At 33.9% G+C, this 17653-nt stretch overlaps 1 protein-coding gene across 5 annotated transcripts; it reads left to right on the forward strand.

Annotated features, from left to right (window-relative positions):
- Positions 1–1588: 1588 nt before the first annotated feature.
- LOC139692279 (sulfotransferase 1 family member D1-like) lies at positions 1589–16811 on the forward strand. 5 transcript variants are annotated; one of them, XR_011701725.1, is made up of 10 exons: positions 1589–1797; positions 2110–2314; positions 5158–5257; positions 6399–6594; positions 7556–7682; positions 7760–7854; positions 7999–8182; positions 8276–8534; positions 16451–16562; positions 16649–16811. XR_011701725.1 is itself a non-coding variant. In XM_071590360.1 (8 exons), exons 1-8 carry the CDS (start codon positions 1780–1782, stop codon positions 8380–8382), a joined length of 1032 nt encoding a protein of 343 aa, XP_071446461.1. In that variant the 5' UTR covers positions 1589–1779; the 3' UTR covers positions 8383–12239. The 5 variants fall into 5 exon arrangements, 2 of the variants coding, with proteins under 2 accessions (XP_071446461.1, XP_071446463.1); XR_011701726.1 differs by having other exon boundaries at positions 16467–16562; XR_011701727.1 differs by lacking the exons at positions 16451–16562; positions 16649–16811 and adding an exon at positions 13127–13333.
- The last annotated feature ends 842 nt before the right edge of the window (positions 16812–17653 follow it).

A 17653-nucleotide genomic window follows, 5' to 3' on the forward strand; every position in this document is an offset into this window, starting at 1 on the left:
TTAGATGCTCCTCACAACTTTTAAAGTTAATTTATAGAACCATTTACCCTTAGTATGCACTCATCTCATAGTCTTCATTTAATATTTCCCTGTGTTAGCTATAATTTATTCCCCATATCTTTTCCTTTGACTTCAAGTGATTATATTACTTCTCACTTGTTCTGCAATGGGTACCATGTTTTCTTCAAGTTCTTCAGTGCTCCTTGAACTTCACTCCTTGCTATGGCTGTGCCTTTCTTAGGTTGTTTCCGTCACTTTTTTCTGTGTCAGTTCAGCCATTGGTTTTGTCATGTGTTAACGTCATTTAATGTATTCATTCCATCTTACTGCCTTTTATATTGTACACTACAGTATTTTCCTGATCTTTTCCCCTAATGCTGAAGTCATTCTTGGTTCCTTTAACCTGTGTTTCTTTGACGATTCCCCTGTTCATGATTTCATGAATTTCAGTATTTTCAATTTAAAACGTAATGGCGATCTGCTTGCGTATAACTTGTTTACAAAGTTTTGTATGCAGGATTATTCATTCTTGTAGTACATATATTGTATCTTCCTAGAGTTCTCTTATTTTATTTTCTCCCATGGTTTCCAAGCATAAGTTTTCTTATATTAGGCAAGAGTTGTTTCTTATTAATAGCCCTTTCATTTTACAAAGGTTTATTAGTCCCCCATATTTAAATTCCTAATCAGCACACCTTTGCATTTAACCATTTATTAGTGAGCATCAAGGCAATCAAGTTAGTATCTTATCTCAATTTCATTTTTCGTGCATTTTTTTCATTCATGTCGATGATTTTAATTGTTTGCCGCTATAACCTACCTCTCATAACAGTGAAATCCAGTGTATAGAGGTTTGTAAAACATTGTTCTTTTCTTTGGGACTCCCCAGTTGATATTGCCTGTTTTTTCATGGTTTGGGTAGACATCAGTCGTGAAAAAACTACGGGACCGCGAGCAGTTTGAAATCCTAGTAGGTAAGGGGAGTGGGGATCATTTATTGGAAGAAATGCGCAGATACTACCTCCAAATTTCCCGCTTAATATTTATGGACATATTTTTAATATGTTGCTTAATTCAGAGTATGATGGGAAAGATCTGACCATTTTTTTCTGTTGTATTTATCGAACTGGCTTGAAGAAAATTTCGTTTAGACATATTGTTTTGCGTCCCCGCGCACATTCGCATGCCCACCTTATCGCAACTAGTGGACACAACAGTCTGCCATACGCTGTGTCTCTGTTTCCGCTGATGGCGGTGTATTTTAAATCTCTTCAGAACTACTACTGAATTATGTTTGTGTTTACTTTTCATTCGTTCATCACCCATCCAACATTTATAAATGTTTGATTTCTCAGCGCTTAAAAGTGAGTATTTTGCGATGACCGAAAATTTATGGACTTCGGTTAAAAACTAAATAATGCCAATCCTGCTTTCCAGAAGTTAATTTTATCTCTAGAGCAAAAACCAGACATCCAATTCCTATGGTTTCTTAGTTGAAATAGTAGTCCGATTAAAGCGCTTTGAATAAAGTCGTTGGTTGTGAACGATAATCGGATCGGTAGTTAGAAGTCATTTGTCTAATCGTCTCTGCATGTTCTGTTATTAATGCTGTTATAGTCCGAGTTTTGACTTTGCCTGATTGCCATTGAGTTTTGCATTATCCTGAATATCTTGCAAGTTGGACGACATTTGACTTGTATCTTTTTTAATGTGGTGAACTGGTTTTTATTTTGGTTTGTGGATTATTATGTAATCGCAGTCCGTGCGTGATTTGGAGGTATGTTAGGTCGAGATAAGGTAAATTTCGAGTCGTATTCATTAATATTTTACTTAAATACTTACAAAAGTATAAATATATCTTATATTATCTTACCAGTAAGATATATTGTACGCTCAATGGTTACTTATTTTAAACAGTTTTGTTGAATCTTTATTTTATATTGTTCCTATGCCTTACGTTTGAATTAACCTCAGCTTCCATACTGTATTTGTAACGGAATAGGTAAATTAAGTGCATTCAAATGGTGCCTTGGAATAAAGAAATGATCGCATGCAATCATTACCTTTAAAATTGTGCATAGAGTAAATTAGGTAACTAAATGTTTCCAGATGGATCTTCCGTTTGACATCAAAGACGTACCAAATGAAATAAATAAGGAATTGATGACTTTATTTACTGGGCAAAGGGAAGGATTTCTCCATGTTGGTCCGAAGAATTACCTTTTAAGCTCGGAGTATAAAAGGCAAGCGGCAGGATTTTATCACATGGAGTTGAGACCTGATGACACATGGATTGTCACTTTTCCTAGATCAGGTAGAATTTTATTTATTTCCATTAAAATAACTGTGGAAAGGTTGAAAGCAAGCAATCATCGTATGAATGATGTTGGATTGAGCACCACAGGTCATTTCAATTGGATATCAAAAGATTTTGGCCTGGCCAACCTTTGAATTACACTTTAGCCAATTTCTTTCTGATCAAATTGAGAAAAAATTATATCTGTCGACAATTTAAAATTGGGTTGTTATAAGTTAACCGTCTAAATTGCATTCAATTTGCAAGTAATTGTTTGCAGAAGGAAATTAATTGAACTAACCAAAAATAAAAATCAGATAAATCATTACATGAAATAATACGAAGAGTAAAGAACGTTACATGTCAAAGAATGTCGCAATGTCAAACTTTCATAGTACTAGCCGTCTTCAAAAAAAAATAATGCATTGGATACAAATCCAAATGATCCCTGTGCTAAAATGATGCTTGCAGTATTACTGTGCATTTATGCTTGCAGTTATACTGTTAGACCGACCCAATTTATCATGCCATGCCCCACCATATCAATATGTCAAAGATTTTTTTTTCTCTCTACAGTTATATTTAACAAATTTCCCTCAATGTATTACCTATGTTTTAATATATTCATGATATTTGGCCTTGTCCTATCCCTTTTCTGTGAATGTGACAATATTGTTTCAAGCAAAGGGTAGTAGTCTATATCCACAAATAAGCATTCTGAAATAGGGGAATATTTTTCTGATGAAGCATCTATGTTTGGAATAATGCTGTAATTGCTAATTATTATTAATCAGGGTGATTTTCCCAAAAATGCATGTGGTTGGTAACCTTCAGGCTGTGAGTTTAAATAGGTGGGTTTCTCAATGGCCATTAATTGTTCAATGAGATAAGGGAGAATTTCAGATCAAAAGGGTGAATGATGGTTCACAGAACTTAACTGCTTCCCCGAGAATCCTTTGATGATGAGAACTTATGGCTTGATGTTTTTAGCTCTTGCATCAATATCAGAGCAATGTTAGATATCATGTCACTGGGGTAGGGATGTGTGTTTAAAGGAAAATGAGGATAGAGGAAGGGTGTATGTGTGAGAAATAAAATGTATCTTAGGAGAATGATAGAAGAATAGGGAAAAGGGGAGATAAAAAGTCGAATTAATAGAGTAGTGTTGATGGCAAAGGCATCATTATTTGAAAGACATGATTATGAAATGGCTGCCCAACAGATTTTGGTGAAGTAAAGTAGAAAGGGAATTGGATTGGATATGGAGGGAGACAAAGAAAGAAGTAGGTTAAATGTCTGAGCATATGTAATTGCTAGAGGAGGCAATGGTGAGCAGGGCTACCTTTAAACTACCAGCAGATTTAAGGATGAAAATGTTCATCGTAGTTAAAGGAAGGTGGTGGTCTTTTTAAAACATGTTAATTTTTTAGGAGATAAGAAGTATTTGGTATCAATTAGGTTTCAAGTGATGCTGGATTTTACCATTTATCATTCCTATTTGCCCAAAAAGAAAGGACCCATCTGGTGCAGGCTGTGAGTCTGAATCCCTCCTTGGACATAAATAGTGTTGTTTGTTGGAATTTTTAATGTTGCTCTTGAGTTGTGCTGTGACTTAAGATGCCAAGTTATCTAGAAAATTATGTACAGTTGCTGTTAAAAATCATTGTTTTTCATCTTGCTGACATCAGTATTACAGTTAATGAAAATTGGGTAAGGTATATGCTATCATCCACTTTTAGTCATAAATTGCAATGAAATACAGTAGTAGAAAATATATATCGCAAGCCTCTTCACTCTAGTTATATAGGTAAGTTTAAATTAGAAGTTTAGCTGCAGTTCATCTTCAATTTAATTTTCATTTATATAATATTTTTCTCTTAAAAAGATTCATTTAGACAAATGAAAGATTCCATTCAAAATATGAAATTAGAAATGGAAAATCTTGAACTATCCCAATGGACATTTCAGGATATCTTTTATGAGTTTCATTTTTGGTATTAATGGAAACCCTTCAACTTGATCCCATGGTCCGGTTTTATTTGATATTCCAGTGACAAATGGGAAAACATGTTATCAGGGATTGACAAAATACCTTAGTAACAAATACTATAAGAAAATTAGGAAATAAGATAACCCAATAAATGTCGTTTATATGAGAGAAAAAATACTGATATACTTTAAGGAAAATTGATAAACCCTAAAAAAAGAAATGGCATGGTTAAATGGTGTTGACTTAAGTTAAATACAAAAATAACTGTAAATAAATTCATCATGTGTAAGTAGCATAAGGATTTGTCTGTTGCAGCTATTCTGTTATCCACCAGTTTCTTCATCCCTCTAGCTTGATGCTTTAATGACTTTGATGTCCTGCTTAATAAAAGTCTACTGTGGTTATTCCAGAGTTTGTGATTATTTCTAAAATCATGATGATTTTGTGGTAAATGAGTACTCAAAATGTAAATCTCAGTTTAATGTGATGTTTGTTGACTGTTGTTTACATTCATTGAGTTGGAGGCTTTCTATCCATTTGACTTGAAGTACCTATCTCTATATTACGTCCCAGCTATTCATGCTAGTGTTTTTCCTTGTGCGTATCTTTTATTTAGTTGAAGCACTGGAAAAGGAAAATTAGAGGTTTACCATTTGTCTATGTATCCTAATAGATTAAATTTTTTTCCTGAAGTCTTCCAAAAGTATTTTACTGCTTGAGCTGAAGATGTGACCGAAATGCAGCTGTTTTGGTGCATGAGTATCTGCAAAAGTTTATTACTTAATAACTAAGTATTGCAAACAGACATGCATTTTTTGAATCATTAAAGACTTTCAAAGTCAGTAAACATAATTAATAATTTGCCTTTTAGGTACTACCCTAACCCAAGAGTTGCTGTGGTTGTTAAAGAATGACTTTGACTATGAAACAGCTCGCAGGGTTAAAATTGTTGAAAGGTTTCCATTTATTGAGTAAGTATATAAAACATTTGCGAGTACTTAAGGCATGAAGTAATTCCTTATTTGAGTAAGATGCTAAGGCTATGACCTGGTTGTTTGCAAACTGAAAATATTATATACATGGAAAAATTAATGGGTTTGTCCAATACTGATTGAATTCAATACACTTTGTAAGCAATTTTCCTTTGGATGAAACAATACTTCCCCCTTTTGTCATGAAGACTGCAAATAATATATCTAGTTTAAAATAATCCCTATTAATGATAGTGTTTTTATAAAGCAAACCACCTTGTTGAAAATAGGGTGGCTGTATTTCCCCCTCCCAATTCCTGTGAATGAGTGTTTGAATGTAGATAGGTACTTTGCAAAATGGGGAACCAACAAACAATTATTATTATTATACTTGTACTTATGTTGTAAATACAATTATTTACTCAGTAAAGATACTAAACCTGGCCAAAGATTTATGCAGCCAATTAATGCCTTAAGTGGGATTTTACGGTTTGGGAGGGGATGGAGATGGTGTGGTGGCTATCATACTGGCTTCCCATCCAGGGGGCCTTGGTTCAAATCCCGGTGGTGCTGAATATTTTTCAGTGGTATCTCGATCCCTACTTGAGGTGCTTTGTGGAGGGCACTTTGAGTGAGTTCGTTTTCCATCATATGGGACGTTAAGCTTCAGACCCCTTGGCACCTTTCATAAGGAGTAGGCTAATGCTGACGCCTGGTTTCTGACCACCCTCTATCCTTTCCTGTCCATCCCTAATGGCGCAAATGACCTCAGCTATTGTTCGCCTCCCCTAAATACAACTACTACTATGGGTTGAGTACTCTAAAATGTGCATGAAAAAATTATACATGAAGTATGAAACTGAACTTGTGTTTACATCTTTGATTTCTACTCTCTCTGAAATGGTGGAAGTAAGAATTTACTGGGTGACTGTGACCTATTATTCTCATGGCATTCAATAATTGCCATTTATTAATAGAGCTGGTAATGCTATTGCTATGGTCAGATAATTTGAATAAAATATGTATTGTGAACATTTATATAAAAAGGTACATTTTATTATTCCATCATGAATATGGATTCATTTATTTTACTATTGTTATTATTATTGATACTTCACTAATGGAATTTATATTTAAACAGCTTGAGTACAATAACATGTGAAGAGTTCAAAAAGGAAATCATTCAAAAAAATAAATTGGACCAGAAAGGGGAAGAAGCTTTCAGAAATAGGTTTACTCCTGGTTATGAAACAGCTCAGAAGATGAAATCTCCTCGGCTGCTTAAGTCTCATTTGCCAATGAGTTTATTACCTTCCAGGCTTTTGGATACTTGCAAGGTGATTCTGATAATTCATTTATTCCAAATACAACTTCAGCATTTTTTAGGTTTCGCATTTGGTTGACCAAAACTGCAGTTATCCACCCAAAGGTTGGTTATGATAGCTGAGGGTAGACCTTACTGCATTCTATGCCACAAGGCTTGCGAAATTCACAAATAGTCCCTTTCTTTGTTATTACTGTAGTTTCTGCCGGCCAGAAAGATCAATTGCCCAGAAAAGAACAACTTGGGTAAAGGTGGGGGTATTTGAAGTGAATGAGAATCAAACCACTACTTTCCAGTCAGTAGCAAAATGCCTCTGCCCACTAGGATACAATGGTCCTGCACAATTTTGGTTGGGTATTGGAAAATCTTTAAATTGAAATGAGTTGGATCTGGATCTCTCCCAGAATCAAGTTCTTGTTCATTGTTATTGCACCCATCCTAGATACTGGAATAGACCAAGCATTTTCTGTCCTATATGTATATTTTTTTGTTTTCTGTGATTGGCATTTAACTTTAAGTGCTCTCTGCAATGAGCATTATGTTAAGAATTAACCAATGTTCTCTGTTATCGTTAGAGTCTAACTTGAGGTTTTGTTATCGGGAAAAGTTTTCTGCTATAGAATTCTCAAGAAATAATTCCAATTTAATTGAGAAAACTGTATTTCTTGACTGGAAGGGATAAACGTTTGTACACTAGATTTGCGAGAGAAAAAGCTCCTGTGAAATTTAATTAGGGAATAAGATCCTTTGTTACTTTTGATTGAATAACTTTAGTCCATTGGTTTATTATTCTCGTGGAATTTCATAATAACCATTCATAAATAAATTTAGTAGTGCTATTACTACAATTTAATAATGTGTAAAATATTTAGAAATATTAATCACTCATCCAAAAGTATGTTCTCCTAAGGTAGCATCAGTTTATTGAAGTCTAATATACACATTTTATTGAAATACCCTGTGTATTGCATTAGGTGGTGTATGTTGCCAGAAACCCTAAGGATGTTGCTGTATCACTTTACTATCAAAACAGGCTTTTGAAAGATATAGGTTTTGAAAGAGATTTTGATGAATTTTGGAACCTCTTCGAAAGAGATTTAGGTAAGAAAAAGTTAACATTTTTCTTTTTATTTCTGTAGAAATGCAATTATCAAAATAAAGAAATTATTATTCTTTAGTTCTGTGGGCACCATTTTGGAGCCATGTTGATGAAGCATGGAAGCAAAGAGATCATCCCAACATGCTATTTTTGTTCTATGAAGATATGATTAAGGTGATTTTATGATAAATACACTGATAAAAATACTTATATTATGTAGAGCATTAACTCTTACCGTAACCATTAATCCTTAACATAACAATTTGAATAATACTAATGTCACCCTTGATTTTTTTTACCATTGTGATTGAAATATAGGATATGGAATCAGTTGTGTATAAAACTGCCACATTCTTAAACAAAACTGTTTCGAAGGAAGAAGTGAATAAGTTGCTTGATCATTTAAGAATTGAAAGCTTCCGTAAAAATCCTTCCATGATGCAGGCAGCATATCACTTACAGGGAATGGTGCGAGAGGGGGAACCAGGATTTATTAGACAAGGTATATTTTATAGATCTGTACATGTATGATTTGTATGTTTCATTTTTACTGTATTTATTAGGATATAATTATTCAACATGAGTTGCTTTGCAGGTAAAAGTGGGACATGGAGATCGGAATTCAGTCCAGAGTTGAATACCAAAGCTGACAAGTGGGTCAAAGAGCATGAGGAGCTTACTGATTTGCGATTTCAATTTTGAAGTTTTTGGTTGAATGCCACTATTCAGGTGCTAGGTGACTATGGGCTACAATTGATGTTAGGAGGTAACTTGCTATGATTAAGTGATTCTTGCAAGGGATGAACATCTTCCTCAAAAAGCTTGGAAAGGCCCAAATGTATGCCTCCTAAAAGGTATTTATTATTTTCATCCTGCAAACTTATATTAATTTCATGTTTGCATTTCATATATCCTTGACTTTGCATGGAGTCTTTGCAAATTTGTTTCCTGAGTATTAAGGTTGCATTGCATATTTTGTTTTGTAGTAGCATAATTGCTTATTTCAGTACTCATTTGCTCCCGTACAAAAATGGGTAGTCTGTTCAGTACTTGCATCAATTTAATTTGAAGAAAAACATCAAATTTAAAAATTAGATAGGATAGGAGTGACATATGTAGATGCAAGAGTGGGAGGAGTTGAGAGACAGAGTTACCTTCTCAAAATCCAAAGTCCGACCTTGTGTGTATATTGTCAAGAACGGCTGACTTTTGATGTTAAATTTAGTGGGGTTGAATATCTTTGGCTAGTTGAGTGTCGAAGGAGACACAACAAGTATGTTAAACTTGCTTTGTACATGAAATGCTGAGAAAAAGCTGGAAATGATCACAGTGAGATTTTCTTTCCAATCCTAAAGATCTAATGACTTCATCTCCAGTTCTACACTCAACTGATCACTGTCTCACATTTGCCTCTCTAAAGTTATCAACACCTGCCAAACACCATCTTCTCCTCTCATTTTTCATCCAACCTTCTCTTTCCCATCCACAGGCCCTCATTCCCACACAAGGCAACCACTGCATCCCTCCCATTTACATCAAATTGCCTCTGCTCCAAAATGTATATTAATATATGATTAAATTTCACTCAAACTGACAATTTTACTTACATGCAGAACCAACATAATATTTTTGTTGAGGGGTTGGTGCACAACTCCCTCGTTGGCTATGGCAATTACTATAACTCTTCTATATACTTAGGTATTATATACCTGATAACATTCTGTAAATGATAACATTCAACCTTTTAGAAATCTTTAAGTGTGGTCTTATAAATAATGACCTCCTGAACATGATGTTATAAGCACAAAATCCTTATTCTGTAGTGTCATACAAAAAGAAATATGAGAAAATGTTACAAATCTTAACCAAAAAATATGAAAGAATTATTAATCTTTTATATATCATTATTTTTTCCTGACATTGTATTTTATTTGTGATTAAGTTTCTAACATTGTTTTTCATTTTTTAGTTTCTTTCTAAAAATTTTTAAAGCTGATGATTCTAGTCATCTAATCTATGGTTCTCCCCAAAAATTATTGGAATTCTATGGGACCAACCCTTAAAAATATGCCAAATGTTTAACAAATGACTCCTTGATTTGAGTTAGAAATATTAACAGGGTACAGCATACTGCTGATGACAGGATATCCATGATTTTTTGGTTGAATGCCATCAGTTTCATTCTCACATAATTTTCTCACTCATTCAGATTTAATTCAGTCTTCTCCTCCAATCCCATCACCCTTACTGTGTCACTGATTAGATTAAACAGATTAAATTGGATATTAGTATTACAAAAAGATCAGGGATAAGCATTTCTTACCTACACAAGGCAAATTTGAGATGGTTTGTACACAGTACGTATCAGTTTCAAGATTAATGGTGATAGGGCACTGGGGCCAACAATTCAGGTATTGGATTATAATGGCTATTAAATTTTATCTCTTTTCCTCAAAACTCTTTATTTCTCCTCAAATGTTATTGAGTTCCTTCCTTGGTAGAATATGAAGGTGGAAGTCATACTTGGATGTACATATATAGATAGACAATCTTCTTAGTTTAAACTTATTTTCATTTGACTACATTCATAGCTACTCGTGCATTAAAGGCAAATGAATACCACAGCGATACTGTGTGAATTTCAGTCGTAAAGGTTCCAATGAGAATGTCAACATAATTGTTCCAGGGTTTCCTTTTAACTTATTTTCACATTAGCTTCTGCATATATCTTATGGCTCATGGCAACTGACTGTGGACTCAACATGGGCTGCAGGAAAATGCACCCAATCTCCTAAGCTCACTCTAAGGGTGGAATTTTTGGCATAATGCTTAGACAAATTCCAAAGAAACTGCGGGAGATGCCGCAACAGTAACTTTTAACGGAGTCATCCGCTAATGTGCATTTCAATGCAACAATTTCAGAGTGTAAAAATCATTTGCCTTGACTGGATAATGCTTAGGCTTAAAAAACTTCAAAATAATTATTGAATTAATGAGAATTGGATGCCTTTATGAAATTTTCCCACCCATTCATTAAAAAAGTGTAAAGTTTCACATCAAAAATTGAAAGTAATAACATTTTTCATTCATCTGCTCGGTGTATTTCCTCAATAAGTTGAAGGTAGCGATGCATATTTTGCAAAACATCCATATCTCCTGAAGGACTCCAATATCTATTCAGCTATCAAAAACTGATGGTATATTTTCAGTTTTCTTTGTTTATGGTGAAATATTTCTCAACCTGAATCCAACAGTTTTGTATCACTGAAAGTTGACCTTGCATTCCTTTTGTCTTGTTTTTAGCCCCTCTGTATGTTTTTATGTTGGTAAAAAAACAATATAATATTACCAAAACCCCTTACGTAATTGAACCATGTTATCCACTCCATCTCTATAATAATAATTTGGTATTTATAGGATTTGACCTGAACACTATTTTGCAATTTCCTACAACAGACTAGTTTATTAATATATTGTTTATTTTCTTAATCAAGTTAATGGATTTTTGTGAGTAGATTGTCTTAAGAAACCCACTAATATAATCATTTGGTTGCAAGGAAATGCGAATTGTTATTTACATTGACTAATAAGGGAAAATTTTCAATGGCAGGAGTACAGTTAATTAGAACCTGGGTATAGATGCAGGTTAACTTGTTTTTGCATGACATAGACTAAGCACAGAAAGTAAGGCCACCCATCCTAAACTAAGTTTATCAATGAAAAAGTTTGAAGTTATAGATTACATATAGATTAGTTAGATTATTAGATAACAAGAAAATCAAAACATTTTTCTACAATCTACATCATGATTAGTACATATATAGATTATTAATATACAATCGCATACAAAAATAGTGGTCATGATATTAAAAAAAATGATTGCACATTTGTGGTATCAATACTTATCTTTTAAAATAAATAGTTCACAATGTCCCATTTTTGCTAAGTTTGGTTGAGTAATCAAAATGCAAATAAAATATCTTGGGTGCTATCAATTATAAATATTATTATCCAGTGTGTACTTGTGACTTCCCTTGATGAAAATCTCAAAGACTTGAATATGGTTGGTAACCCAACTCTCATGGTAACACCAACTCATCAAAATTTTATGGCATGGCACTGTAATTATGACAGAAAATGAACATAATTAAATATTTGGAGATGTGATGATTGAAGTAAAACCCATTTAATGCTTTGATACCACCATTTGGTTTTGCCAACAATGTATAGTGGAAGCATTGCTCCCTACCATCTATCAAGTCAAATTTTCATCACTGTTCAGAGAACCTAAGTTGTTGCCTGGACTTATCCTTAAAATTTGCTATGTGAGGTTAGAATAGCAAGCATGTAAAATTATTTCTATCACTATACGTGTTTAAATCTCTGTATAATCTCAAGCAGGATTGTACCAAATGATATTTTAGTGCTTTGACCATTGTCAATGAATACTTTTTGTTCTTTCACCTTTTCTGTGGCTTTATTGTTTTTTGCTTTTGTTCATTATGCAGTTTTGCATTTTATCATATATTTTTTTACAAGTATGTATACACACAACATTTTAATAAATACATGTATTGATTAAACAAAGAAACTAGTCACTTTTCTTTTTATACTACCATCAGGTTTTTATTTTGAAATTTTACAATACATCCAAATAATGTGAATCACAATATTTTTGATTATGATTTTTTAATTAAGACAACAATCTTTATGAGTCCAGAAGGTTTCTCATAATGTCATGCCAGAAGGAGACATGATGTCCCTGGAACCTGCTTTAAATTCTGCTCGGTGCTTTTACTTTGATATTTAATGCTTTTCAAAGGTATAAGTATACATTGTCATTTATACCTTAGATCACTTCAGCCAAGGGATCGGGATGTTAAGGTGGTTAAGCATACTGGCTTCCCACCCTGAGAGTCCACATTTGCCTCCAGGAGGCAGCAGATTTTTTCAGTGGTATCCGGTTCCCTTCTTGAGGTGTTTTCTGGAGAGAACTTTAAGTGATCATGCTTTCCACCGGATGGGATGTTAAACTGTGAACCCCTTGGTGCTCTTTGTTAAGGGTTGGCTAATGCTGATGCCAGTTTTCTTTCCACCTTTCCTTCATTCCCATCCATCCCTAATGGCACACATTACCTCAGATGTTGGTCACCTCCCCTAAATCTACTACTACCAACCTCACTTCAACCAGGATCGTTCATCACCATGATAAAATCCTGGCTGTTGAGGTGTTTTCTAAACTTTTTGAGAAAGTTTTCCCCATGAGGAGACTTAAACCATCCAGTTTATTTTCACAAATAGAAGTTCTTCAATGGCCTCTCATCCTCAATATTATAAAATTGTCTATATTTTAGCATTAGAGTAATGAGAAGCCTTACAGGGAAAGTTACGTGAAATTGTATGCCAATTTGATCCTTAGGTTTCTTTTTCAATTTGTATTTTCCAGGGTATATAAGAATGAAAACAGGGGTAGAAAAATAATGTGCAAAATATCAAACCCATGGAGGATGAACATTTTTCAGAATCAAACTCAGTTGTTTAGCAATTTGTGTTAGGTGGAGGTAAACTGGCCTCAGCCTCTTTTAAATATCTTGTCAACATATTAAGAAAGAAGCAAAATAAATAAATGCATATTGTCTGTGGTGTTCATAAACATGGATGAATTAAAAGGAAAGGTAAGTTGAATAAAGAATATTAATGATTTGCGCAAAAAAAAGCTAGTTAAACTAAAACTAACCGAAAGCTAAAGAAATTAAGCTCCCAAACCATAAGATTAAATTGAGAATTTATGATATTGTTTTCATTTTCTATTGACAACTGTTCTTTAGTCAATGATCACTAACCTGAATTTCAAGAAGTTAATTAGAAATGTGCTTTTCAACTATGCCAGCATTGAAATGTGAATCGAGCATTTGAAAAGCCTCACATTTCAATAAAGCTTAGTGTTTTGGAATATTTTACACATTTCACCCGCTAGTCATTTGGATCACTTTGAAAAAAATTGTTCAAAGCCACAGTCATTGTTCTTGCCTTCTGTAGTGTGCTGTTTTTAAAATTCACAATGCTAAGCATAGTATTTTTTGAAAAAATAAAGAATATGTTGTTGTTGCATGTGCATATGAGTCAGTGGGACATCAAGCTGAATAGCAAGAAATATGTATTTTTGGAAGGCATGAGGCAAGAAATATCATTTGGAAAGGCAAGAATGAGAATATTCCGTAGATAGCAAAGTTACTGACATTCTCGATTGGCGTACAGTCAATGATATTTGCCTACATTCAGTACCTGAATGCCATGGAATAAACATTATTGAGTAATATTTTATGTGTGTGATAAGGTATTTAAAATTCTTTATATAGATAGGACACATGCTCAAAGTATAACTGTAAACTGTTACCATAACACAGAACATGCCAGGTTACTTGAATTGTTTTGTTTCCCTAAAATCATTGTGTACCATGAAAATGGGATTCTCCCTTCCATAGACTATTCCTTCAGTAGTAACCAAGATTCACCCCTCAGTAGTAACCTTGACATGATGGAAAGGTTTTTATGTCCTGGTGGCCTCCAGGACTCCTCTGCCTGGTGCAATGATAATTGCTTCTAGTAGAGTGACCCATGCCAAATATGTTGAAGAGTAGGAGCTAAAGGTACTTTATGTAGAGTCCACTCCTCTATACTGTGAAGATACATGTCCTGATACAAAACACCATATCCAGGAAGTCAATAGGAAACCATCCCAATTCCTTTGCACTTCACAATTAAATGAACCGTAAAAAAGGGAAATTGAATCTTGGCACCAATGGGATCACACTATTAGGACTGGTACAAGGCGGAAAGGACTCCTCATTTACTATCAGATGAATTCTGTAAACAGCTGAGCTTGCACCTGTGGAAAAGGAAAACTCAAGAAGAGAACTGTGCATCAGAATAAGTACATAACATTTTGGGGATATATTAGAAGCAAAAAAGTTGGAAAATGTAGAGAGGAGATATGTTAGGTTGGTGTATAGTTAGGTGAGAGTTACTTGATTGATAGTTAAAGACACAATTAACACTGGTGAAAGGATAGTCGGAGTGGAGTAGCAGTAGCACTAAATGGGAAACTGGGGAAGAGGGTAGGGAGTGACTACAGAACAGATGAATGATAGATTCTTATGGGTAGAGATAAAAGTAGACCTCTAAAATTTAGTGTTAATAAAGGTTTACATACTAACAAATGTTTCTGTATATATGAGTATTTATTCGCCGTTTGGCGGGATTTCGTGTTTGAATGTGTGTATATATATATATATATATATATATATATATATATATTTATTTATTTATATCTTTAATAACCATTGGAATCCATAAAGCCATTGGAATTCATAAAGCTGCTTGCAACAGAACTCATTTTCTTGGGCTCTCTTAATTCTCTTAGAAATTTTTAAGTCCATGAGGTTATTACCATATTATCATCATGAATAATTACTTCGCAGGGTAACTATAAATAATATTTCAATAATTAAACTAATTGCTGTAATGAATCATCTTGCAATGTCTAGCTAATATATGATTTTTAATTTGCCTTAAATTGTAGATTTTCATGATGATTAATATGTATTCCTTATGTTGGAAGAAGTTGAAAAAATTTAAAGCACCAATACAATTTTGGTGTGTGAAATTATACAGCTCAAAAATCTTTCATTCACCTCTTTTTGATGGGTTGTCAAAACAACCCGTCTGGTAACCAACGCAACCCAAGGATAATCAACAAACAACATAAATGTTGGTTTGAGAGGTAAGAAAGTTGGATATGAATCTACTATAGAGTAGAATCTACTATATTCACCCACTATAGAGTTGGATTTGTTCAGATGTGTGAATTGCTGGTTACCAGAGGAACTGAACATAGACAAGAAGGGGAGTAAAAACCGAGCGTATCTCATAGCAGGACTTGAAAAATGATGAAAAAAGGAAGTTTCTTATTGAGTAACATCCTGAATTAGGTCTGCCATTTGGACAGATTTTACCTTCTTTAAGTTTTTTCAATGGCACAATCTAGAATTTCTGTAATAAAAAAAATGTTTCTATAAAGCTTAAGGAAAGGAATGGTCTGAGTTGAGTTGAAAATTAGTATTCACTTCAAATTTTATAATGAAATATTCCTAGATTCCATGGGAATTTCATTAGACTAGTGGTTCTCACAATGTGCATCATCTCTGATGGTGAGCTACACAATTACCCAAGGAAGTTAAAACAAAGAGGAAGAAACAAAAATGTTTTAAGCATAATATCTAGACCTTGGTTGGATAAATGGCTTCTGCATGAATACTTTTCTGGGTCTAAATATGTAATTATTTTCAATCTTTTACTAAATCCATTTTGAGTTTTTTTTTTCGTTTTTATGCCAATCACTTATTTGTACTACTATCATCAAATATATACAATGACTTCCATTTTGTATTTCCTCATTCTATGAACTTAATTACATAGTGTCCTAAGGGAACCATGGCTATCATTTGGTAGTCTATGAGAATCTCCGGAGACTAAGGGAGCCATCATTCAAAATTTTGCCAACTGCTATTTTAGTTTGAAAATGAAAGGACTAGAAATTGGAGGTAGAATTGCATGGTGATGCTTTGGTCATTTCAAACAAAGTGCAAACATTTCTGTTACATTTTATGAGAGAAGGTTTCATAACCCTGTGTTGAAACATACATTCAAACATGTTTTCTTCTCCTTCACCATTGAAAATATCTAATTACCTCACATTTTCTCACTTTAGGCTTATTTTTTATCAGTGTTGCTCCTGCTAAATCTTACTTCTTAAGAAGTAAGATGTAGATTCCTTTTTGTACAAGACTCCACACTTCAGCAGTACTCAACAATTAGTGAAGGTATGTGAACTCCTTTCACCAAATTACATCTATGAATATAATTCATGATGCCTTATGTTTAATTTGATTGCCTTCTGTAATTTCAGAGCTTGCCAAAGTCTCAATTCTTAAATAATAGAATTGAAATAAAGATGAAAATTTGCTTGGCCACTTGAATATTGAAAGTCTTCACAAATATCTTGCTGTGTAACATCGATCATATTGCAACAAAAGGGAATCCAGAGGTACAGAAAGAAGCTGGATTGATTTGACAAGGTAGGAATAGCCTCTCTTCCATGTTTTCAGCCTTGAAGACTTGGCATATCTACCTAATGACAATCTGTTCTCAGTATTTACACACATGTTGATCTTTTTCCTATCCTACCATCTCTTGCAAACATACAAAGAGAGTTAGATACAAAATCATCCACATATTTACTTACTTCGCCATTTACCCTTTTCACGCAATATTTCTTCCTATTCATCTGATCATACCCAACTGCTATCTTTTACATGTATTTTTCCTTCTATTTCATTCTCTCTGTGACCTCACTGAATCTCATGTAGATCTCATGATTTTTGCCAGTAATTTTGAATTGTTGGTGAACAGAAGAATGGGAACATTTATATTTTCCAATCCTTACACCTTCCTTATCGTGTCACCCAAGCCTCGTGCATGCATAAATAGATTGAACAGATTGGGTGCCATCATGCAACCTTGTATCACGCCATGCTCAATTTCAAACCACTCAATTAAAATGCTATTTACTCAAACTATTGCCTCTCTATTTTCTTACATTGCTTTTGTATAATCCAGTATCTGCTCCATAACTCTATATTCTTTCAAAATCCATTAAAATTTCCTCATTCCCCCCTGCTTCATGGCTTCTACATGAATGCACATACATACACATTGATGAATGCACATACATACACATTGATGAATGCACGTTAGACTTTTTTTACATTCCCATATATCAATCAATATTGGTGAAGAGCAAACATTTTCTCCATACATCCCCTACCAGGCACGAAGTCATATTGCACTCCCCATTAAAATTTTTCTTCCCAACTCTTTCAATCAGCTGTTTCTGAACACTTTCTCCAGTATC

This window comes from Hetaerina americana, unplaced genomic scaffold (genome assembly GCF_022747635.1).
Source record: "Hetaerina americana unplaced genomic scaffold, ioHetAmer1.1.p SCAF_4, whole genome shotgun sequence".
NCBI classification, from domain to species: Eukaryota; Metazoa; Arthropoda; class Insecta; order Odonata; family Calopterygidae; genus Hetaerina; species Hetaerina americana.

What these genes read in the sequence shown, in the direction of transcription:
- LOC139692279 (XM_071590360.1), top strand. An exon ending in TCTATGAAGATATGATTAAG is followed by an intron (nt 7,855 to 7,998) that starts GTGATTTTATGA and finishes ATTGAAATATAG; the next exon opens with GATATGGAATCAGTTGTGTA. An exon ending in ACCAGGATTTATTAGACAAG is followed by an intron (nt 8,183 to 8,275) that starts GTATATTTTATA and finishes GTTGCTTTGCAG; the next exon opens with GTAAAAGTGGGACATGGAGA.